Below are 24,153 nucleotides of genomic sequence, written 5' to 3' on the forward strand. Positions count from 1 at the left end.
ATTGAAGCTTTTACTAGTCATTTGCACAGGTGACTATAGTCAGCAGTGGGCCGTTAGCCCAGATTTCGCTGAGCCAGTAAACCAGGTCGGTGACTAGTGACTGTGGATGCCGGGTCTCTGTAAAGAGAATGACTTGAGGGTGAGGGCTGGAGCTCAGTTAAATTTGGGGCTCTTTAATAGGACAAAAGGATATCATGAAAATCCAGGATTGGATGCACAGAGGTTGTCTCCCATTGCTGTTTTTATTAATCCTTATGTCTATTATGGTAGAGCCTAGGGCGAGCCAAGATTGGGGCCCTCTAGTGCTTGGTGCTGTACACAGAGTAATAGACTGTCCCTGCCCCAAAGAGTTTACAGTCAATGAAGGGGCAGTATATGCTACTCCCTGCAAAGAAACTGGATGGAGGTAGAGGCATCCGTGTGGGGAAAGATGTTCCCGGTACTCCAGAAATACCAGCTCGGCTTGCTCTGTGCTCCATGAATACCAGATGGCTTTGAGATTCATTAAAGGATGTGGGGGGTGGTAATGGAAATCTCCAAGATTAAGAAAGTTCTTGCTGGTTAGGAAGGAGGGTCTGTCCAGGTGCCGGAAATACACAAGCAGCCACTGATGCCTTCCCACTTCAAGGGAGGGATCAGGTGAGGAACCGCTACATGTTTGGGTGAATAAAAAAGTGTCAGTCACACCCCGTGAGTCCAGAACTCTGTCCCAAAGGGTCAATTTGACAGCTTGTGCCTTGCGCTGGATGTGAAAAAGAGGCCGTTCTCCTTTTGTGGTCACTAAAGGTCCGATGGCATTTTTGGCAAGAGCAGGGAACACTCTCTTGATAGCCCAGGGCTTAGTTTAGGAGATCTGTGTATTGTTCCTGGCTTCTTCCCAGATTCCCTGTATGACCTGGGCAAGTCACTTATTAGCTCTGTTCCTCCATTTCCCTAGATGCAAAGAGAGGGGTAATACTTGTCTTAGCAGCCCCGGGGTAGGCATTAATGCATTAAATATATAAAGCTCTTGGAGATCCTCTGACAAGGGTGTTATAAAAGTGCAGAGTATCATTTGACTCCTGTGTGAATTCAAATGTATGTAATTCCACTTACTCACAAATCCCTTGCAACTTTATTAGGCTACAGGCTTATTCGCTTCCTCTTCTAAGCTATTGTGTAAGCTGCTGTTTGCTGTGAAGCAGCTCTCACGTTCCACCCAAGAGATGGCTGCATTTCAGTGATAAGGGGGAAATGGATTGTATCCGTATGGGGTTTACGGAGTTGAGACGCAATAGAAAGCCTCTGTTTTTGTATGGTGGATTTTTTCAGTCTTGGTACCTTACCTTTTGGTTGTGGGACTGGAAAAGTTTCCAGTGACACTAGCAGAAGCAGGTCCCCGTGGGAAGTCGGTAAGGCTAAGTGCTGGAATTCAAGAATAGTGTGGGCGGGATCTGACTCCTGGCCTGGGAGGAGCAAGTGGGCAGGCCAGCTGGTTGATGCTGGAATGCAATTCCGTCTTGGAAGGCGGGAGGAAGCTTCAAACCAACCAACTGGCTTCTGTGGAAGGAGGTGCAATGAGACACTGAGGAGGAGGGGCCTAAAAGTAATAAATAAGGAACATATGTGTTTGAAGTTGCTCCCTGTGGCTGCCACACAGTCTCCTGCAATCCCCGGGTGGAGATGAAGTCCCAGGAAGAATGGGCTTGTAAGTTTCTTTTGAATGCATCTTTGCCTTTTCCCTGTGTAACTGGGTCTTCTGCCGCAATACCCAAAGCTTTTAGCTTGATTTCAAGGATGGGATTTTCTGTGTAATCTACTTTCACCTGCATGTTTCTTCTAATGTAGCTTGGGGGCCTTGTAAATTGCACAAGTAAATGCTCTGTGATCCTTTCTGGCTGCCTCATATTTCAAAGGAGTTTGCTCTGAGTACACATCTCTAAGGCCTGGTATCCTAGTGGTTGTATCTATGATGGCCAGATGTATTCTGATTTTTGTTAGTGGAGGTAAACGGGGACTGAGATGTGGGGGAACTCCAAACAAACGAGAGAGACGAAGTACAGCCAGGCATACTGCATCTTTGCGATGTGACAGAATTTAAGTCTGTTTAAATATTTCAGCATTAGTTAGCGGAACAAGAGCCGATCGGCTGGGGTGAAGTCAGTGGAGAGGTATCTATGGCACACACTTTGTTGGTAGGTGCTGTAATATGAAGAGGGTTTTTTGGGGGGAGCTCTGTCAGCCTTCAGAGACAGATCGGGCTCTCTTCCCCCTCCTGTGCTTTGTATAGAGCTTCTCCGTTCCATGGAAATTATGGATCTCATGGGCCTTTCCAGACCAGCCAATATCTGGATGGGGGAAAGAAGAATGTGGCTGTTTCATGAGGCATCAGTCTCCATTTGTTCTCTCATTTAGCACTTTGAGAAACAAATTGCTTAAAACAAACAAACAAACAAACCCCCAAACAAACAGGGAGTGGCCCAAACCGCCAGGCTTCCTTTTGTTTGTTTTAATAGTCTGCTCCCATGTTCTTGATCTCTGTGTTAGCAGTTTGTGTTTCTGCTGTGTTGGCTGCTTTTATCGACAAACTGGTTTTTTCCCCCCTGCTGTCAGGCTCCAGATGTTGCATCAGGGTTGGACCCCACTTTGGTGCTGCATAGGGGGAGAAATCTTGCCATCCAAACCGCTGCTGGTGTGATGATGGTCTGTCCGGATTATCTCAATTAGCTGCTCCGCTAACGTAAAACTAGTCCTCATGCGACCACGATAAACTGAGGGATGATTATAGGATATGAAGTGTTCTGCAAAGGTACAGAGAGAAAAGGGCAGAGGGCACTTTTTTTGATGTTAAAAACCTTGAAGGGCTTAATGTTTGAAGTATCAGAGGGGTAGCCGTGTTAGTCTCTATCCACAAAAATAACGAGGAGCCCACCTCTGAAGAAGTGGGTTTTTTACCCACAAAAGCTTATGCCCAAGTAAATTTGTTAGTCTTTAAGGTGCCACCGGACTCCTCATTTTAAAAAAAAAATTAAATCTTCTTTGCTTTCAGATTTTTGCCATTTTGTTTTCGGGCGAGTTAGACACACTTACATCAATTTGCAGATTTCCAAAGTTGTCACCTGATCAGGGCACTGGGAATTTTACCCAGTGATAGGCTTCAGTCTTACACTGCTCCCCTTGATATAAAGTGCAAGGGACTATTAAGTCGGGGCGCTGTGCATCCGCTCAGATCCAGCTGCGAAGCCTCCCCTAATCAGATTAATACATAGTGTCTCTAGAATTGTTGGGATCAACAAGCAGCGTAAGGATTGCTGCTATTTCTGTCGTGATGAGGGGTCTGGCTAGCTGTGGGGACTGCTAATGGGTAAAGAACTTTTTGAACTGGTGACCTGCAAATCCAGAACAGGTCTGTAGTCACCCGAACAACCTGGTTGTTCAATGGTTTATGTGAGCTGGCAGCATTCAGTGTTGATCCTTGTGGACAGGTGCCAACATCATTCTTGGCAGGCTCTGCACCGGGGTCATGGGGATGGAAATACTGTGTCACCATTTGTCCTTCCAGGTCATGGGTGAGGCACTTGGCCAGAGGGGAGGTTTGCCGTGCGGCTGCCTGGATTATACGTGTTGTGTGGCTTAGAAGGACTTTCTGTGCAGTGTCTAGTACAACGAGTTCCTAATCTATGCCTAGGTGCTTCACGAATACAAATAATAATAATATTAGACTGGGATTTTTCAACTGCAGATTCAGCTGCCTAACTCCCTAGGGGCCTTTGAAAATTCCATCCTTAAGCCTGGTCTATGCTTAAAATTTAGATCCAGCTAGATACCTATAATAACAACAGTGAGAGATTCACACTCCTGAGCGCCATAGTTAAGATGACCTAACCCCCCAGTGTAGGTCAATGGAAGGATTCTTAGGTCAACCCAGCTACCGCCGCTCGGAAAGCTGGATTAATTGTTGCGACTGTAGGAAGAGGCTACACTAGAGCACCCACAGTGTAGATGTGGCCTCAGTTTCCAGAAGTCTCCATCTCGCATCTTTCACCACCACTAAATTCACTCTAAGGACCTGATCCAGTCCTGGGCCTGACTAGTACTTGAATGGAAGACCACCTGGGGATCCCAGCTGCTGCTGTAGGTGGCCTTTCTTTACCATTTTTCTCCTTGTCTTGTCCGCTCCCCTCCCCAGTATTCCCTCTGGAGTTAGTGGCGTTACTTGCAGGAGTAAAGTTTGCATGATAGAGGCCTAAATAGTTCATCAAGTCAGAAGGAGAAGAAGCACGAGTCCTTCTTCAATTCTGCTGCCTGACCAGTAAGTTTAACCGTGTTTCTGTGTGTTGCAGAGGCAGATCCATACATACTCCTGGTGCCTCATGATTGAGAATCTGCTTTATGTTCACTGTTAACCCCCCTGACCTCTGTTGCCTAGCTAAGACTGCTATGCCCACCCACTGCTGCTTTGAGGAGGTCAGGATATTTGCAGATGTTTTTCTTTGTCCGGTTCAGAGCATTCAGCTGATAATTCACCAGCGTCAAGAGTTACAACAAGGATGAATGTGGCTCTGGATTTTTCCTAAGAAGGTGTAGATTTTCTCTTGTTTTTTCCCTCCTCCCCCCCATTACAAAATTTGGCCCACATCTGTTTTTTGAGTTAGCTTTTTGTTCAAAAGTGGAAACTCTTACTAGCTTGTTTGTTCATACTGCGGACTTAACTTGCCTCTTAGAAATGTGCGCAATTGAATCTGAGGATTTTTGGATTGAAATAGATTGCTTTGACAAATGCCTACATCTCAATGTGTCTGAGAAACTTTGTAAAGGGGTTGCCACATATGCTCGCCTACACCAGAGGAGCCAGCCAGATGACTGAGCCAGCCAGTTCCATTTAATAACTTTTGTATTATGGAATTGGCTAGGATGAGCCAGCTGACAGGTTGTCACCCGTTCTCTAGTTTATGAGCTTTCCGCTGTTGTTCTTCTGACCCGGGACTGTGGTTTCTGTCTTCCTTTTTTTTTTAAAGTGTCCCTGTGATGCATTCACTGGATGGCCCATATCAGCTTGAAGATGAGCAGGTGACTATAAGGCCACCAGCACTGTCTAGAATAGTGAAGTTGTAGGTGAGCAGAGGGAGTAGCTATGCGTTGAGGCTTGGGTTTGTGTCAATGACCAGAAATATTCTTGTCTGACCCAGGTGGCTGGTGAAGGGAACATTGGATTACAAGGGCTGTGCATTTACCAGCTGCTAGAAGAGTCGCCTTTCAGACGAGAAACACATTGTTATACTGAGAGTTTCTTTTTTGTCCGTTTGTTGGATTGTTAACTCCTCAAGGCATGCATGGATCGTGATTTTTATCTTGTGCAGGGTTGGGGCCACAGTTGGTACTTGAACAAATGAGAGCTTGGAAAACAGGTTTGATATCCATCCCCTGTCACATTATCAATGGCTAAGAAGATCTCTCTCTCTCGTGCTCACTTTCGTCTTCGCTCCAGAGTGTACTCTAGCTCATTTGGTTGGATTTCCTTTCCTCTAGATATAACTTGTCTGGTCCAAAGGAAGGAAAAGGACGGGTAAGTGAGAGGATGGTGCTTGTCAGAATCATCTTGGATGGACAAACCCTTCATCTTCTCTGTGCCAGTTTCTGGAAAATTTCTTTGTTTCTGTAGTGATTTGCCAGCACTTTGAACTGCAACTGGGCAGGACCAAAGCTGTATCTTTGATTTTTATTTATTTTATTTTTTTTAAGAGGACACAGATGCTTAATGATGTAAACAGACGTTCATTGTTGCCTGGCTTTGTTTCTACAAGAAAAAATACATTTGGGTTCACCCCATGGCCAGATTTCCTGTGTAATGCCAATCCAGAGCACAGCTCTAAGCCCTCTGTAAAACCCTCTTGAGTCTGCTTTGAACTTTGCGTAGTGGAGTTTCTGAAATGGTAATAACAGACCATCCAGTGTCCAATTCCTGATCTGAGTCTGTGTTTAAAAACCCCCAACTCAGAACACTGATCTGGAAACACTATCTTTAAATCTGACGCTCTGTTTTAAAACCTCTGCCTCCCCCCCCACATAAAGAGGAATATTGGCTCTTTAATTTCTGCCCAAGATCAACAAAACTACACCCAAGTACAAGTGCTTTGTACTTCACTAAAAAGGAATGGGATCAGGCTGTACAGCTCACAGCTGGAACCCCTGGACTCCCTGGCACCGCAGTTCGGACCCCAGCTGGGTCAGCTCAGCCCCTTTATTCTTTTGGAGGCAGATAAACTGGGGTCCAGGAAGAGAGTTAAAGGGTCATAGGACTGGAAGGAGACCTCCTGCATCCATGAGTCCAGTCCTTGCTGTCACAGCCAACTCTGTGCGACCATCCCATTCATAAATGTATCAAGTGCCAATTTAGAACAAGTTTGGTGGTTTGCCCCCACTGCTACTGTTGCAAGGTTATTCCAGAGCCTCCCTCCTCTGATGGCTAGAAACCACCTTCTCCAGCCTCCATTGATCCCTGACTAGTTGATCCCCATTTGTTCTTGTGCCAGCATCATCCTTTAGCTTCAATAGCTCTTCTCTCTTTCTGGTGTTTACCTCCCCCACCTGCCCCCAGTGTATTCATAGAGAGCCATCAGATCCACTCCCAGCCTTCGTTTTGCTAGGCTATACAAGCCTAGCTCTTTCAGCCTCCTGATCATCCTAGTCATCAGTCTCTGCACCTGTTCCCGTTTGGATTAATCTTTCATGCTGGACGGGTGGGAGGAATTCTCTTGAACAAATCATGCCCAGGCATTGGGAGTGGACATGAAAGACCCCATGGAGGCACCCCTCATGTGATTTCAGAAGATTTCGCTCCTTCATTCTGCATGCAGTGCGTCATGTACCTTCCTTGCTCAACGGCAGGTGCTTTGCAGTATGCATATAGCTTGCAAAGCCACTTAGCAATCCTTTTCGATTAAAGGCCCGTTTGTGTTGCTTCAGGTCAGTGATACTCAGACTTCAGTGGTCCAGGAGCCAAGAAAGAGCCACAGTAGTGTGAACTGATTGTTTCATTTTGTTTCTCTCTCTCTCTCATATATATATACCGTGCATGTGTGTATAATATTCTCACAGCAAATTGACTGACCAGCTATTCTATAATTGGTTAATAACATAGTAAAAGCATCTTGATTAGCCAATAACTTGAATTGGTTGGTTGTTAATTGAATCGGTGTTTTAATATGTGCTGCAAAGAACCACTTGCAGCTCCCGAGCCTCAGTCTGAGTATCGCTGCTTTTGGGTGCAATATATGGGCCCGAAGAGTCAAAGGCCTGTAACTGACCAACATTAAACAGTTTTAAACAAGGTTCAGGGTTTGATATACAAAGACCTCTGCCTGTTGAGTACCATGGAAAACACACCATTAGAAATCCGTTTGAACCTTTAATAAAAGAAAGAAAAACAGGTAAAGCGTTTGAAATGTAAAGTTACTAAATAAGGCTTTCATTTTAACACATCTCTTGTCTCTTTCTATCTACTCAGGGAAATCTTTTTAGAAAGACACTTCCGCCCCTCGTTTGACAGTCTCTTAGATGGTTTTACACTTGGTAATAACTGTCTTTTTGGGGAAAGGGAAGACATTTAGTTGAGATGGGCTGGAGCTGTTGTTGCTGTTAGTCTGTTCCTGTTTGCTAGAAGGCAAAACAAGACCATCACCCACCAGGGGAAAGAAAAGAACAGCAAAGATAGAAAATGCAGCTTCTGTCTCTGGTTCTGACTCTCACTTGTAACCTCGCTGCTGGAGGAGAAATAGGCCCAGCACATGGTCTGATCAGCCATTCTGAGACCTGGCAAGCTGCTGCCAGCATCGGACTGGGAAACAGCTGTTTTTGTTAAGCCACATATTAGACAGAAGGCAAAAGGATAGGGATACGATAGAGAAGAAATACAGCAAGGAAGGAAAAGGAACACACTAGGGCAGGCGGTGGGGGGGAGATGTGACAAAGTCTTACATCCCAGGTGGTGGTCAGGATTTAGCCAGACCCAGTGGAGGCGGCGCTGTCATCTGGCTCCCTCTCTCTGGCCCTGTCTAGTCGGGACATCTCTCAGGATTAGGATGAGGAAGGTCCATGGTCCTAGGAGGTGGTGGGGGTGGCAGCCATATGATGCTCTCTTCTTCCTCTTTTCTTTTCTTTCAGTCAGCCAGTATTACAGTAGCCTCTCTGCCTGTCCATCTCTGTTAACTTCCCCCAAAGTCTGTTCTGTTTAAGAACCCCAAAAGCTCCCCATTGAGTTCACAATTTAAGATAAATTTATAGGCCCAATTATCACTACAGGCACCATAGAAACATCATCACCCCCTTCGGGAGGAATCTCGTTTTGTGGTGGTGTTTGGGTCATTACCATGTGCTCTTTCCCTTTGAGCAGCATCTCCGTGACCCCACAGCATGCAAAGACTTGCAGATCAGTCAGATCTATCCCTGATCCAGTCAGCTCGCTGTGGAATAGCATATACATTACTGAAACAGATACTTACTCTTATCAATTGACTGGGATTTGGAAAACTTTGAGAGCTAACCCTACAGAAAATACCTCATGCGAGCCAGGAAGCCATTGGGGCTATTTTAGCTAATGATTGCTCATATGAGGTTTGGGCTCTTGCTTCAGTTGTCCCCATGGGGAGAAGCGCCCCATAAACATCTGCAGAGCTTACCCCCATGTCCTCCCTTGCCATCATGCCTACGAACAACTTGGCAGGAGGGGAAACTGGTGTGCTGTGATTGATACGGTCTCATAGTTTCCTTGTGCTCCTCTGTTTGTTTGTCTAACCTAGCACAATGGGGTCCTGGGCCATGATTCCTAGGCACTACCGCAGTAGAAAGGCTTCGGTGGTAGAACTTTTCTTAACTATTGTCCATATCTATGTAGTATGAGTGCCCCTCAGAAATTATGTATCCCTGGCTGGTCCTTCCCTGCCAGCAGAGGTAGACATGGACGATGGGCAGAAAGTTTGCGGGGGTTCGTGAGTAGCATGAATGTATGCAGAACTTTGCGGGGAAGGCAACCCAAAGAGGAGATGATTTCTGAGTACCGCGAAGCCAGTGGTCTCATCTCTTCAAGGGGTGAGTTCCATAAGCCAGATTCTGTGAAGCTTCTGTCCGCAGCCCTTAGCAGCCTTTCTCCATGGGTCAAGACAGTAGAACCTCAGAATTATGAACACCTCAGGAAGGGAGGTCGTTCGCAACTCTGAACAAACCGTGATGGTTCTTTCTAAAGTTTGCAACTAACATTGACTTCTACAGCTTTGAAACTTTGCTATGCAGAAGAAAAATGCTGTTTCCCCTTTATGTGTTAATAGTTTACCTTTAGCACAGTACTTTACTGTATTTGCTGCTTTTTTCTTGTTTGTTTTTTTGGTCTCTGCTGCTGCCTGTGTACTTCTGGTTCCAAATGAGGTGTGCGGTTGACTAGTTAAGTTCGTAACTCTGAGCTGCTTCTTGGGTTTCTCTGTGGGGAAGAATGGAGCTGCCACCGGAGGCTGCGGACATTAAGATCCCTCAGTAGCTAGGGATGTAAATAATGTACAATTGTAATAGTTTAAACGGGTTAAACATTTAACCGTTAGGATCCACTGCTATCCTGCGTGCTCAGGGTCCCCTTCCTCTTAGTTAATCCTAATTTTTTCACTTACCGGCACCCTCCATTCACCCCACATGCTGGATAAAAGAGCTTTTTCTGTTCTTCTATTTAGGCACCTAAATTTAAATTTTATTTATTTATTTAAGGAGCATAAGTTTGAAAACATGGGCTGTAATTTTTTCGCTGACCGTTTCTTGTCAGGTTTGCAACCAGATAACACTTACAGGACATGAAGTACGTCTAATATCTTAAAGCATCTCTACTCTGGGAGATTCCGCGTGGTTGATACCCCTGTTTTTGTAAGAAAAGTTTAATTTGCTCAGTGGTGGCAAGGTCCAGGGGAGTTTCGCTGTCCTAGCAATTGTGGTATGTTTATGACCATCGAGCTTTAAAGCTGTTTGGCCTTTTTCTCATCAGCTATCAATTCCAGAGAGCCACGAACACAGTTCGGCGTGCATAGCTGGATGCTGCTCCGTGTGCCAGTTGGAGGGTTAAGGAGGACAGGTGTCGAAATGTCACCAGATCTTGGCAGGCTTGGACTCGGGCTGTGAAAACATTAGGCAGTGCTGCCTGAAGTTGTTCCTGTCACAAAGGAGCAATGCCATGCTCTGGTTTTAATCCCGAAGAATATCTCCTTTCTTTGTCTTGCTCCTGCAGTGCCTGTAGCTACTGCAGAGCCCACTGATCTTCTTCGGCTCTCCCCTGGGTCCCAGGCAGAGGGGCCCCGCCACCCAAGTGCAGCGTGAGGAGCACCGAGCAAATGGCCTAGTGATGTGGAAACATCCACAGCCTGCAGGAGGGAATGGCTTGTTCTAGGGGAACCCCTGGACGTCAGTAGCCATTTGGGGCCGGGGGGTAGGTAGTGGCTCGGACTGAATTGCAGTGCCTCAGAGCCATCGCAGGGTGGCGGGTTCCCGCGGCAGTCGTGTTACTTGGCATATATTGAACGTGGTGTCGAGTTCTGTGATTTATTTTTGGTGGCTCTCCTTGACTCCCACTTGATGAGGAGGTTTCTTGAGGGTCAAGTCTTCGTGTGTTTTAGTGGGTAGTTCTAGAGTGCAGGGAGATGACAGCCAGGGCTCTGGTGGATTCTCTTGTAGAAGCATTAAAAGACAGACTATGTTGAAGGAGCAACATGCAGCATAGCCTTTGGGAAAGATCCTCAGAGTCTAAGCCTTCTCTTGCTCTTCTGCCAGGGCTGAAAGGTCGAACAGGACAGGGCAGAGAAGACTCTGTATGCTCTATCTGGGCTCAGGAGGCTGTTGTTTCTGACCATGTCAGTGTCACGGTCTGATCGTTCATGCATACCGCAGACCATCTGCCTGGCACAGCCTGGAGTGAGAAGCGGGTTGTGTTTTCCAAAGATTAGCTAGGGAGGATGCACTCTGAATATCCAGTGCTGAAGACCCTTTTCTGCTTTTTGAATTTGGGACACATTTTCTTGTGACATTGGGAGACGCCTCTCCATCTCTTTAATGCGAAGTGACTGTCCTGAACACCAGCTTTCCCAGACGTCAGCTTGATCTTGGGTGAACTCCCATGGCTAGTAACAGAGGGATTCCTGCTCCTGTCTACATGTGGCTGAGATCTTCTCTGTTCTCTAAGCAGTCAGGAGGAGAGTTGTGGGAAGAAGGCGGCTTAAGCATAATGCTTTTGTGAATTCTGGTACAGAGTACCTGCCCCTCTCGGAGCCAGGTGGTAACAGTGTGGTGCTAGCATCCTTCCCCTTCCGCTTTCAGAACATGTGCATTTTCGGTTGGTATCAAACTCAATTTCCCAGGTGTGCTACAGTGCATTGGAAACCCGGGCTCAGACTCGGGTTTGAGCCCCACCCCCATATTGTCCACACACACACACATACATCTGTCTGACTTGAGTCAGCAAGCACTCGGGTTCCAGGCCCCATCCAGGGAGGAAGGGGTCTACACACAAGCCCTGCTGAGACTCTGGTCCAAACCCTATCACTTCGCAGCGTGGACGCAGCTCAAGCCGCGGAAGGTCTGTGTGGTTCAGTAGGGACCCGTTAGCCCTGTGGTAAGACCTGGCTCCAGCAGTTATAAACCTAGATTTACAATGCAGTGTGGATGCTCGAGTATGGGCTTAAAAATACCAAGTCCGCATGCCCAGGTCCCACAGATATGGGTCCACAGAGCCATGTAGACATACCCATAGAGCCTTTCATCTCTAGGCCACTGGTTCTAATCCAGGTCAGTAGTGAAACAGTGGGGAGCTATCTGGCGGTGGCCAATGAGCTGCTGAGGCTCGGACCGATTTCCATCGGGCAGGTATCCATATCATGAACAATACCCACGCTTGATGCTAATGACATCCCCTTGTCCGCCCTTGTTAGAGGCTGAGGATTGAGTAGACCATAGAGACGAAACACCCCCTCCCCCCGACCTGTAGAATTGGTCTCTTCTGCTCCTAGTTGATGCACTGTGGGCTGGGTTTACAGGGCTTCCGAGAGGGGGGTCGGTTTCAGGCTTCTGGAATGTTGGATTGGGGCTGATGTTAGTCTGATCAGAATGTACCTAGCTATCCGGAAATTGACAAAAGGCCTTCAGGCAGTCTGACGTGAGAGGTAGCCTGGGGAGAAAAATCCAGCCTCATTGTTCTACATCATTTGTGGTGCTGGGCAATAGTCTAGAGTGCCCAAGAAGTAATTTGCCAGGCGCTGCTGTTAGTGGCCTCTATCTTAATTTACTGTGTAGCAGATAACTGCACAGGGAAAGCCCAATTCTGTTTCTGCTCAAGTGCGGGGGGGAAAACTTGGACAGGTTTCAATGGGAGCAGGATCGGGCTCAGCGTTTACAGAAATCATAGACCTGTAGGATGGGAAGGGACCTCAGTAGGTCATCTAGTCCAGTCCCCTGCACTGAGGCAGCACGTGCATCTTCCAAGATGGATGGGATTAGAAATTGGTGCTGGTGAGCAACTCTGTCCTGACCCTGCAGTTTGCACAAGGAAGGTGTGAACCTGCTGCTGCCCTGGAATGGGGTATAGCCCTGCTTCCTTCTAGTCCTTTTTACTTAGCTGCTTGGAAGCCAGAAAAGGGGCAAATGGGATGGCGGGGAGAAAGAGTCTGTATTCTAAAGTTGGTTCCTCTTGGGAAATGATTAAAGCCATAAAGGGATTATTCTTCAATTGCTTGATTAGCTTCTAAACATTGGCACTTTAAAATGTTTGAGATATTTAGTTTCACTCTAAATATAAGGTGCCTCATGGCCCAAGTCCCAGGAATCCTTTTGCCTTTCTCTCTAGCACCTTTCATCCATGTTCTTGTGAGTGGGGCTGATTATCACCTTTTTACAAGTAGGGAAACCGAGGCAGAGTGGGGCAGTGGTTTACCTGAAGCCACATAGTGGCAGAGCAAGAAATAGAACCCACAATTGCTGACTCCAGTCTCTCTCGTTCCAGCCACTAGAGATCATGCATCTCCGTGCTCCTGGGCTCTCTTCCCAGCTATCTGTCCTCAGCAAGCTGAAGGCTAGACTCTCTCCCACGGGCAGGAGAGATCATGCTCTCTGATCTCTACTCTAAGCAGTGCCTGAGAGAGGAGGACAGCTCTGTGAAGTTACAAGCAAGAGATTGCCTGTTAGGTCACTGCCAGATTTAGATTCACGTTCCAAAGCAGCTTGCCTGTGTGCTCTTCTCCTTGCAGTTGCTAGAACTTCATTTTAATGGTTTTATTTTCTTCCTAGTTCTAAATTTAAATATTAATCCAAAATCAGGGACAACTGGCAAGCAAGTAAGGCAAAATGCCTTCAGGTCGGGGATCCAAACCCAGGTGTTCTGTTGGAAGAATAACAACACAAGTACAAGTTATTTAATATGGGAAGCGGAGAGTAAATGAAGGACGAAAACATAGGATCACTTTGACTGGGAATATATTTATCCTGTGCCTTTGAGATCTCAGGGCTCTAGAACACGACTGGTCTTCTCTGTGCACATCCAGAGCTGGCAGCCTTGGGATTCTGCTTCCCATGTGGAAACGGGGAAGTGACTGGCCCAAGATCTCGCAGTGGGTTGGTACAATTGCAAAGGGAACCCAGTAACAAGCCCTAATATATCTGAGGGCACATCCATCCCATGATTCCTAGCGCTGCAGGACCATGAATTCTCCTGCAGTATGCTGTGGGAGAACTGGTGGGTTCCTTCTGGGCCCATGGTGGGAGGATAGTGGGCAGGCCTTGGAGGACTAACAGCACTCAAGTGGAGCTTGCAGAGTGGCTGTTTAGCAGCTGCCAGGCTGTGCCCACTCGAGCTGTAGCTTATACGGCTTCAGGCCAGCCAACCCAAGTTAACAGCACTACTGTGGGCGAGTGAAGGGTTATCTGCATGTGGACGGAAGCTGAGTTAAGGTCAACACTCGCTGCAAACCAACCCTAGAAAGCAATCACACGCGCGGTCCTTGCAAAGCCTCCCATGCCAGAGTTGGCGATGAAGCTGAGCCCTGAGTTGGATGGGTGACCCTGAACTCCCCAGTCACCCCTGGCAGAGGTCCCTCCAGTTCAGGGTTGGGTGGAGGAAGCTTGCTGTGTCTCTTGCGGTGCACCAGCTTTCTAGATAAAGGCCTCCATTCTCTGGGGCTGTCACTTCAGGACTATTCACTGGAGCTAGCTTAATTATGTAAAAATAAATGATTTCTTTTTCCCTTTGGAACATCAATTAGTTTTACATTAGACAGTGGAGCTGCATATGGCAGCTGGTTCCCATTAATTAAAAATGCTTATTTTTAAGCAGAAAATTATGAGGTGAAACGGGCCAGATTTTGTATCCTGCCATATCAGCGCTGACTCGAGTTTTCTAGGTGCTCAGGTTGCTCTGTGTGTGTGAGAGAGAGAGAGAGCGCGCGCTAGCTGGCTCTCTGGGATTGCCCTGGCTGTTTTTTCTTTTACTGTTGGGTTTGGTTCTGTTTCCCAGTTGATTCAGGGCTGCTTGAGACTTTCTGTCGCAAGGCAAATGGCATCTGGTACTGGAGACAGATGTAATTAGAAAGGTCTTGGTGTAATTGCTGGTCCAGTGCACCACCTGAGTGACCATACATCAGAATTCTGAATCCTCAGACGGCAGCGCTTCGCCCATCTCTAGGACTTTCCATTTGCGGGTCTCAAAGTTCCTTACAAACAAGACAGACTTTGGCTTCCTAAGATGTCCAACATAGAGGAGAATTATCCCTATTCTGCAGATGGGTAAGCAAATAAATGAGAGGCGAAGTGACTTCTTTAAAGCTGGCCTGCGAAGGGGTTGACATTTTGGGTAGACGGGACCTGGATTTCTAATGTGTTGGGAATCCAGTGGTGAGGCTGTTAGCTAGGGAGACCTGCTCCCATTTCAAGGCGGGGTAGATCAAAGCACATTACAGAGCTCTTAGTGCCCGGCAGCAGGGTCTGTGTGAACACTTAATGCATGGCAGGCTAGATATACAGCCCAGCTTGCTGCGAGCTAACAGACTAGCCCCAAGTCTCTCTCTGCCTCAGTTACTCCTCTGATGATAGCACTGTCCTACCTCAAGGGGGGTGTTGTGAGGATAAATGCAGAAGATTGAGATGGGGTCAACATAGGTATTATGGATGGGATATAAAAACGAGCCATCAGGCTGCCTTTGTACCTCATAAATAAGCATAAAAAGGGCACAAGGCCTTTATTTAGATCAGTGGTTCTCAACTGGGGGTACACATACCCCTGGGGGTACACAGAGGTCTTCTGGGGGGTTCATCAACGCATCTAGATATTTGCCTGGCTTTACTACGGGCTACGTAAAAAGCATTAGTGAAGACAGTACACACTAAAATTTCATACAGACAATGACTTGTTTGTTCAGCTCTATATACTATCCACTGAAATGTCAGTACAATATTTATATTCCAATCTGTTATAATTACGTGGTAAAAATGAGAGAGTCGGCCATTTGTCAGTAACAGTGTGTCTGTGACACTTCTGTATTATGTCTGATTTTGTAAGCAAGTCGTCTTTAAGTGAGGTGAAAGTTGGGGTATGCTAGACAAACCCAACTCCTGAAGGGGTCCAGTCTGGAAAGGTTGAGAACCCCTGATTTAGACCACCTGGAAGATCCCATGGTAAGAAGCAGGAGTAGAATTTAAACCTAGGAGATGGTGTCTGTGTGTTGCAGTAGCATCTAGAGGCTCAACAGAGCTGGACGTTACGGACATGTGAAGAGCAAAGGGGCTGTCCCAGCCCCATAGTAACCCAAAAACCATCTGTCCTCTCCTGGGTTAGGTGACGTCTCTCTCCCCGTGGGTGGCAGGGGAGAATGATCATTGCTGCCCGTGACTTGTGTGCTGTTTGTTCAGTGTATCAGACAAAACAAGTTATTGGCTCCTCCCTTGTCCTATACGGTGTCTGTGCTCATTTGCCTCCCAGAGACTTCCGACTTGTTTAGAACCACTCCTGAATCAAAACTGGTTTGGCGTGGTCTCTCGGGACAGCTGGTACTGGGCAGCTTGGAGGAAACAGGAAGGGAAATTGTCTTAAGCTGTGATGAGCCTTAGGTGGAGAACTGGTTAAACAAACCAACCAACCCATGAGGAAGGAATGAGCTGTGACATGTCAGCAAAGCAAAACAATTGAGGTGGAGATTCAGTGTGTCACTGTACAATGAGGTGACCTTTAAACGTCTGCACAGCTGTTCTTATTAGTGCCAGAAGCGTGTGTGTGTGTGTGTGTGTGTGGGACTTAACAGAAATAGATATGTTCCCTCCCCGGAAAGAGTGAGCCTGTAAAAACGTAGCCACGTTGAGGACACGTGAGGGGGGTTTCCAGGATCTGCCTCCAAATTAAGCTGACATAGGAAGGAAGTGAGAGAGTTTGAGGGGAAACTAACGAAGATGATGCAAAACATGCTTGGCATAAAGCTTTGGAAAACCAGATTTTTAAACTGGACACCCGGGACAAGAAAGAGAAGCAGGTGGCTGTAGAGATGAGGTCATCTGGGGAAAGGCCATCGGAAAGTGAGGGGGTTTGAAGATGGAAAGACACATGGACAGGAATATTGTTCTGACCAGGAATGGCACATGAGCGAACCCAAAGGTGGAAGAGGTAGCCAGGTTAGGATCAAGGTGAGAGATTTCACACTGTTCCTTCAGTATGAGCTGGTACAGGGGTACACGTGAGTGGCCAGGAGCCCTGAAAAGCTCCATGTTGCCAATGTGCACTGCTCTGTCTCGTAAATGTCTCCTTCTGAGCTTTGGCAGGACAGACGTAGCACAGAAGGGTTGGATTTCTCCTGGGCATTTCCCGTTCATTATCATCATCATCATCTGTCTTGTGCATGCAGCAGGCATCTCTGTCAGAGCAGAACCCTTCAGGCTGCTGAGATGTGTCTCGTTCATGAAGCAGGAGCATGCTCGGGCCATGCTGGCCCATCTGTCATGAACATACATGCCATCTGCACAGCATGGCTGCGTTAGCTCAGTGGGTGCGGCTCTTCTCCATTTCTTCTCGCTGGCTGACCGAGTGCTATGGATGGGGATGAAGTCCTGGCTGTTTGTTTCTGGTGTCCACGTGAGCACTGAGACATTGAACTTTTTGGGTAAGGGTGTGGGGGAGAGCGTATAGGGGAGGGAGATGAGACTGTCTCTAAGGCCATGAGCCATGTGGGTGAATTTTAGCTGGTTTGTCCCACTTATTCTGACTTATTACACGGGGTGGAGCAGTGGTGAGCTGGAGCCAGTTCGCGCGAACCGGTTGTTAAATTTTGAAGCCGGTTTAGAACCAATTGTTAAAGAGGTGGGCAAACTCCGGCCTGTCGGGCCCGCCTGAGCTTTCAGCTGTGGAGAGAATCCCTTTTTAATTTTTACTCACCCGGCGGCGCTCCGGGTCTTCGGCAGCACTTTGGTGGCGGGTCCTTCAGAGCCGCCGAAGGTCCGGAGCAACAGAAGGAACCGGTTCTTCAGCTTTTGCCAGCTCATCACTGGGGTGGAGCCCAATTAGATATTTCCTCCAAGCCTCGGAAGGAGCATGAGGACCAATCCCATAATTGTCTCTAACACTTGTGCAAACCAGATTTATAGATCTGTCTAGCAGGGGGAGCTCTGTGCATGGAAACTTACTCCTCTCCCCTGTCAAGGGTTGTTTTGTTTGCTCTCTTGTGCTCGGCTCTGTACAAACACAACACAGCCAGTTCTTGCCCCAAAGAGCTTACAATCTAAGGAAACTTTTATGCCTTATGCATTCAAAAGTGACTGATTTTTGACTGCTCAAGTTGGGGGACTCCTTTAAAGGAGCCTGTTTTTTGTCAGAAGCCCTTAGTCCCTGCCCCCTCAAATTCGGACAATATCTCAAGGTGGGCACGCAAAATAGCTAAATAACTTCTGGAAATGTATTTCTATGCATCCGTTCTGGCAGACGTGGCAATGGGGTAGTTCCATAGCTAGATTGTTGCAAACACAGCAGCAAAATTGGAGACTGACTAACACTCCACCACTCGGTCTTTTTAAATGAATGCGGGACTAGCTCCAGGCATTGGTAGTGAGCGAGAGCCTGTTGCTTCTGAGTTACCAATTCAAATCCAGCCCATGACTGTAGTGACTAAAAGTTGTTTCCTATCTGAGAACACTTGGACCTGTGTGCAGTGAGTTGGCGAGTCTCAGCCCAGTTCGTAGTGGACATGCAGCTCCATCTCAGACCTCCCCCAGAGCTGGTGCAAATTGACCACCTCTTGTTGGCCATCTCCGCAAAGAGGCCAAGAATTGACTGAGCCACCCTTACACCTCACAAGAGTATGGTGGGGCACTGACCTAAATCAGTTCTCTACCTGATTGACAGTCCTAAGTTCTTATAACTTAGCCACCAATCAAACTCCTTTCCCAAGCACTAAAAATCAGTTTAGGCTATATTAACTCCCCCCGCACCCTTTCTAATCTGTCCATACATAATAGGGGCAGTGGGAGTCAGGAGATCTGGGTTGTTGTCCCAGGTCTGCCACTGACCTCTGTGTAAACTTGGGCACGTCAGTTCAGGTCTCTGGGTGCCTCAATGTGCCTCTCTGGGGATAGTATTTAATAGCCTCTTGAGGCTTGATACTCAAATGCTTTGTGATGGTTCTGGCGGAGGATGTGAGAGAGGTGCAAATCACCATCTCTGGTCTGTTGTAGAAGAGCATCCCTGTCTGGAAAGGGAGTTGGTGAAAAGGTATCGAGGTGCTATGCGGTGACATAATTCTAAATCCTGTCTGATTGTATTTAGCTTGCCATGTGGTCCCTGATGGGTGATCTGAGTGTTCTACCATACGGTCACCTTCTGTTATATGAAGGAGCTTGATTTTTGTAGCCTCCCGTGATTCTTAGGCAGTTCCATGGTGGTAAGTGCTCCCCTTCCTCCTTGACATTTATTTTTCATTCCCGTCTCAGGTCTTTTAGCCAACCTCACCATGTTCAGTAAGAAGAAGAAACGCGTTGAGATCTCTGCTCCCTCAAACTTTGAGCACCGGGTCCACACTGGGTATGACCAACAAGAGCAGAAGTTCACTGGTCTGCCAAGGCAATGGCAGGGCATCATCGAGGAGTCGGCAAAGAGACCCAAGCCACTGGTGGATCCCGTGTTCATCACGGCTATTCAACATGGCTCACAAAAGGTAGGTGGCCTGGTGAACCTTCATGCGGGGTCTGGTTTCTGCAAGAGCAAAGGGAGTTCTAGTGAATGAGGCCAGGTTGAGAGACCCTATAGTCCCTCCTTTCCCTAACAGATCAATGGTCTGTCAAGGGGCATCCATATCTAGGGGTTCATACTTGTAGCACAGAAATAACACCTCTACAGGACCCAGGCACCTGCACTCGTAGCTTCAAGAAGTGCCATGTTGGCAGCCCTGAAGGAGAAGAAAAGCTTGGCCAGGGGCAATTTGTTCTCCTCTTTTACATTTTTGGGGTGCCAGTTTGGCCAAGTAACATGGCAACTTGTTCTCCACAGCCCATTCAGTGTTTCTCCACCTCTCTCCTCAGGCTGCCAGCGAGGGTGCAGGTTTCAACAGCATCTTTATGTGCATGATGCCCTGTCTTCTTACTAGGAACAGAACAAACTCCCACCAAATTGCCTCTTGCTAGTTACCGAGAGCCATCGGTGGTCCCCAACGTGGGTGGATTTAAGCTATTAGGGCCAAAGGCTCTGTATTCCCTTCCCTGGGCCCCCTGGTCCTCCTGGTTCAATGACGAGTTTAAAAATGTGTGAAGGGAAACACAAGTATTAAACGGCATTTACCCCTCTTGCATCCCACTCATTTCCCCTTTCCCAGTGTTTGTCTTTTCCATCATTCCTGTCCTTTAAACTTTGACTGTGGCTTGTCCATTTGCTTGAGTCAGGAAGACCCAGGATCTGGAAATCGCTGCTGCTTCCACACTAACCCTAATTAATTCTTTCTAAACCTCTCCAGGTGAATGTGTCTACATGGAGCATTAGCCCTGAGCGGGGCAAACTTGCCTGCTAGGGCAGGGGCACAAAGGCTCTAGTATTTGGGTCCGCTAGTCTTTTGCTGCGTGTTTTCGTGCACTGTCTCCCCTGGGCACATGAATGCTCATAAAAAAGGAAACCTATTGAACTGGGTAAGGCACGGGAAGCAAGCCATTTAAAGGCCAGCCTGGAAACCAGAAATAGCTACATCTAAGACTCCGAGGTGTGTGTGTGTGTGGGAGGGATGGCAAAAGCTTGGTAACCTTGAATCCGTCAATTTCCGGGAGTATACAGAAGTCTTGCAATGACTGAGCTTGCATCTCAAACCTATGAGTGGGGAATTAGAGGTTCCCAAAGGTACACTGGAGAAGACTGATTGAGAGCCTTAAATGTCACCGAAGAGGATTTCCTGTGGCGTATGGAACTGAATGTGCTACCAGTTCAATCACTAATGATGGGATGGGTAGTTGGGGGTGAGTGGGAATGCCGGGGGATAGGGGCCATTGTTGGCTAGTAGCCGTAGAGCAGGACTGGGCGTTGGGGAGCGAAGTCGAGTCCCAGCTCTGCTACTGACTTGCCACGTGACCTTGAACTAATCACTTAAAGATCTGTCCCTCAATTACAGGGAGGAGGTTTTAAAAAAAAACAAAACGGGGGAGGTAGGCAGACTCAACTTTTTAAAGCACTTTAGATATGTAGGTTAAAAAGTGCCGAGTTCCGGCAATGAGGGAGGTTGCCGGTAAAGACAGGCCTGTCATTTCATGCTCTTCTTGGCTATGTTTAAACAGCCCTCTGCATATATTCATTACAGATGGCCAGACTGGTTTTTATGCCATGTTTTGCGCCTTCCCTTCAGCAGCAAGTTGCAGAGAGTGTGATGTTTGAGGGGAGCGAGAGTCGAAGCAAGGACTAGGGAGTTCAACAGATGTCAATGTCCCGCCTCAACGGAATCCAGCTCCAGCTAGGAGGACAGAGAGTCTTGTGGTGAGAGCACTAGCTGGGCTGAGAGAGACCTGGGTTCAATTTCTGCTCCTCCACAGCTGTCCTGTGAGATCTCTCTGTGCCTTGGTTTCACACATGTAAAAGGGGGATCTTTGCAGATTCCTTCCTAGCAGGGTGTTGAGGATAAACGTTAGAGATTGTGAGGGGCTCAGATATGGGGGCCAGGTAAGCACTGTAGACCGAAGTTCTCACTACTTCCAAAAAGTCCTTACTCAGAAGACCGCATGCTGGACACTTGCAGGAGCTACCTTGCGTTGCTTTGAGATGACATGGTAGCTCAAAGTCCAGCGCCACTCGGGACCCAGCCTTCAGGTTTTCTCTGAAGCAGTTTGTGTGCTGATTTGCGATCTTCCCAGGAGCAGCCCTCACTTGGACAGTACTTGGAAGTAGAACTGTTTTAAAACTGGAGGCAATTGCTGGGATCAGTCGTTAAATCAATGGGAATAGAAAGTGCTTGGCACCTTGCAGATTAGGCCTAGATGAATGAAGGAGTGTTAATGGTATTAAATGTGACGCTTCCGGTAGGTACCCAGCAGTGGGAGGCACCTTGCTACCACCTGCCCTGAGCGTGAGAGAGCTCGCAGCACTTAGGTTATAGCGACAACACATAAAAGTTTATTTAAGAAAGTCTAGAGATTCAAATGATCTCAAGTAGAAGGATAGGAAACAAATGTTTTCCGATAAACTAAAACCGTAACATGCATTCTAGAGCCTAGACGTACTTAACAAGGTACTCTCCTGTCTAATGAAGTATTGCTCACGAGTGTTTTCCAGGCAGGCTGTGATCCCTTTTCCATGACACAAGCTATGCTGTCAGCTTATCTCTTCGGGGAAGGATTCTGTGGGTCTCTTTGCAATCCCAGATATATCAAACCAGTCCTTTGATCTTCCTTCATAAACCAGGCACTGTCCTGCTGTGTTCCTTCCTCTAGATTCTGCTGTCTCTTGTGGATTTAGCAATTTAGATTAGCTGGTGGCTTAATATGAAAATAGACTTACATTGTGAGAAAGACAAAGACTAGCCAGAGAGAGAGAATTGTCTACTCTCCCCTGCCTGAACCCTCCCCTTTAACACCAAGGCTCCAAGAACATAGCTTGCAGTAAATTACTACTTTTGGAATATTCTTTGTATACACCCTTGGCAATGGCTATGACAACTGGCTCTTGGCAGAGACCTCGCATGCCACCCTTGGGTGAGTTGCTGTCCATATACTTGACCCAGGGGATGCCTGTAAAACTCTCTGTGCTTGTTAGCACATAAAGAGGTACAGACTCCATTTCCAGTGATACCTTTCTCTTTCGGAAGCCAGTGCTGTTCCTCCAGAAGAGGGAGGTTACAGCCACTCATCCAACCTGTGTCCCTTCTGCCCCCATCCCGACCTGCCTGAGCGCTCCGGCATTTTGATCTTTTGGACACCAGCATCCTTCTGTGGTAAACAATTCAGTGTAGTAGCAGCAGAAGTTTTGAAGCTAAAAAGAACTAGATGAGTCCATGGAGGATAGGTCCATCAGCGGCTATTAGCCAGGCTGGGCAGGGATGGTGTCCCTCGCCTCTGTTTGCCAGAAGCTGGGAATGGGCGACGGGATGGATCGCTTGGTGATTCCCTCTTCTGTTTATGCCCTCTGGGGCACCTGGCACTGGCCACTGTCGGAAGACAGGAGACTGGGCTAGATGGACCTTCGGTCTGACCCAGTCTGGCCGTTCTTATGTTCTTAAGCTTGCATTCCTGCAGGGCCGGCCAGCCTTGCTCCCTCGGCTCGTCCACTTTAAACCACGAAGCAGCCGTTAATAATGCTGTGGTGAAACTGCTCCGAACGCTCTTGAAGTCTTGTGCTCGAGCGGCTTTACGAACAGCCCTTGGCCTCGCAGCGCTGGCTCCGTCTGAAGGGCTGAAAACGGACGCTTGTTCTCGCCTTGCTCGTAGGACTCTGTGCCTGCGTGAGGCAGAGTCGCAATGAGCCCACTTCCATCCTATCAATCCGCAAAGTGCTTCGGCTGAGCCACAGACCACGCGCAGGAATTGCAGCGCCCGCATTCAGCAGTGGCCGTCCCGCGGCCCCCGAGCGGAATCCTGCTGCTGCTTTGAGTTACCGTAGCACCTACGGGCCCCAGTCACAGAGCTCCTCGGCACTGTGCAGACGGAGCCAAAGGACAGTGCCTACCCCGAGGAGCTTACAGTCTAAGGCCAGAGACAGGGGAGCACAAGGAAACAATGAGAGAGGTCTTGGTCAGGATGACTGGCTGTGGTCTCAGTGCTGGGACCGCTGGGGTGATGGATTTGCAGCGCTGTCGCTGCTTGCCAGTAGCTTTCAGGGCCCGCCTCTCCCGCTAACCTCCCCATGAGGGCAGGTTGCTCAGCACATGGCGGGGTCAGGCCTGTGGAGACAGCCTGTGAAGCAAGGTCTCGTGTAATCCCTTGCCAAGGTGTCACGGGGCGAGGCCTAAGGTAGGGCTGGCGACTCTCCCTGCTGGGGAGGATCCGTACGGAATCCGTGCCGGCAAACCAGAACCCGAAGGGCAAGCGGGATCTCTTTCCACGGACGCTCAACCGGATGCTTGCAGCACTGGCTCAGCCAGCACGGGGAACTGCGGAGCCGGGGGTGTGACCGAGAGGAGGGAGGGAGGGGAGTCACACTCCCTAGGGGAATCAGTTGCAGCAAGGGGTGGAGGGAGAATTGCTTGGACTGGGGAATTACTTGATCCCCTTCCACACCGAGCAGTACTAATTTGGTTCTGGCTGTGCACCACTGTCTTCCACCTGCTCTGATCTGCTGAGCTCAGCAGCAGGGGAATCCTGAGCGGGATTGGTGTTCGCCCTGCGTGAGTTGCTGTGGCAACAGGGGAAGAAAAAGCAGGGATTATAAGACACAAACAGGTTGAGCTGAGCTAATTTTGTGGCGGAAGCGAAGATATTCACCTCCGCCCCTTCATTTAACATGACTGGGTGGAAAAAGGGAGTTGCGGGAGCCTGCCTTTCACTGAAATCCCTTCTCCGCTTAACAGGGGGCCCTCTTCCCCCCTCCTCCCATGGGTTAGCAGGGATCCCACCCCCTCAATAGCACTGGAACATGATCTCTTTGTCCCCAGTTCAGCGGCTCTGACCTGGAAGGTCGTCTGTGATTCCTGCCCTGCTAGCCCGCCGCTTAAATCAAGGAAAGTGGCC

The 24,153-nt window shown here is 48.1% G+C and overlaps 1 protein-coding gene across 7 annotated transcripts in view; it reads left to right on the forward strand.

Moving 5' to 3' along the window:
* The window catches only part of PAK4 (p21 (RAC1) activated kinase 4), an 89,348-nt gene that overhangs the window by 42,222 nt on the left and 22,973 nt on the right, over positions 1-24,153 (forward strand). For 3 of the 7 annotated variants that reach the window (XM_073321955.1, XM_073321956.1, XM_073321957.1), the window contains exon 2: positions 18,955-19,178. In XM_073321955.1, coding sequence (XP_073178056.1) covers positions 18,975-19,178 — 204 coding nt within the window. In that variant the 5' untranslated portion in view covers positions 18,955-18,974. Of the gene's footprint in view, positions 1-1,253; positions 1,688-14,506; positions 14,776-16,053; positions 16,663-18,954; positions 19,179-24,153 lie in introns of those variants that run through there. The other 4 variants (XM_073321954.1, XM_073321953.1, XM_073321959.1 and 1 more) reach the window with 4 other exon arrangements.

Source organism: Lepidochelys kempii, chromosome 23, assembly GCF_965140265.1.
Source record: "Lepidochelys kempii isolate rLepKem1 chromosome 23, rLepKem1.hap2, whole genome shotgun sequence".
Lineage (NCBI taxonomy): Eukaryota > Metazoa > Chordata > Testudines > Cheloniidae > Lepidochelys > Lepidochelys kempii.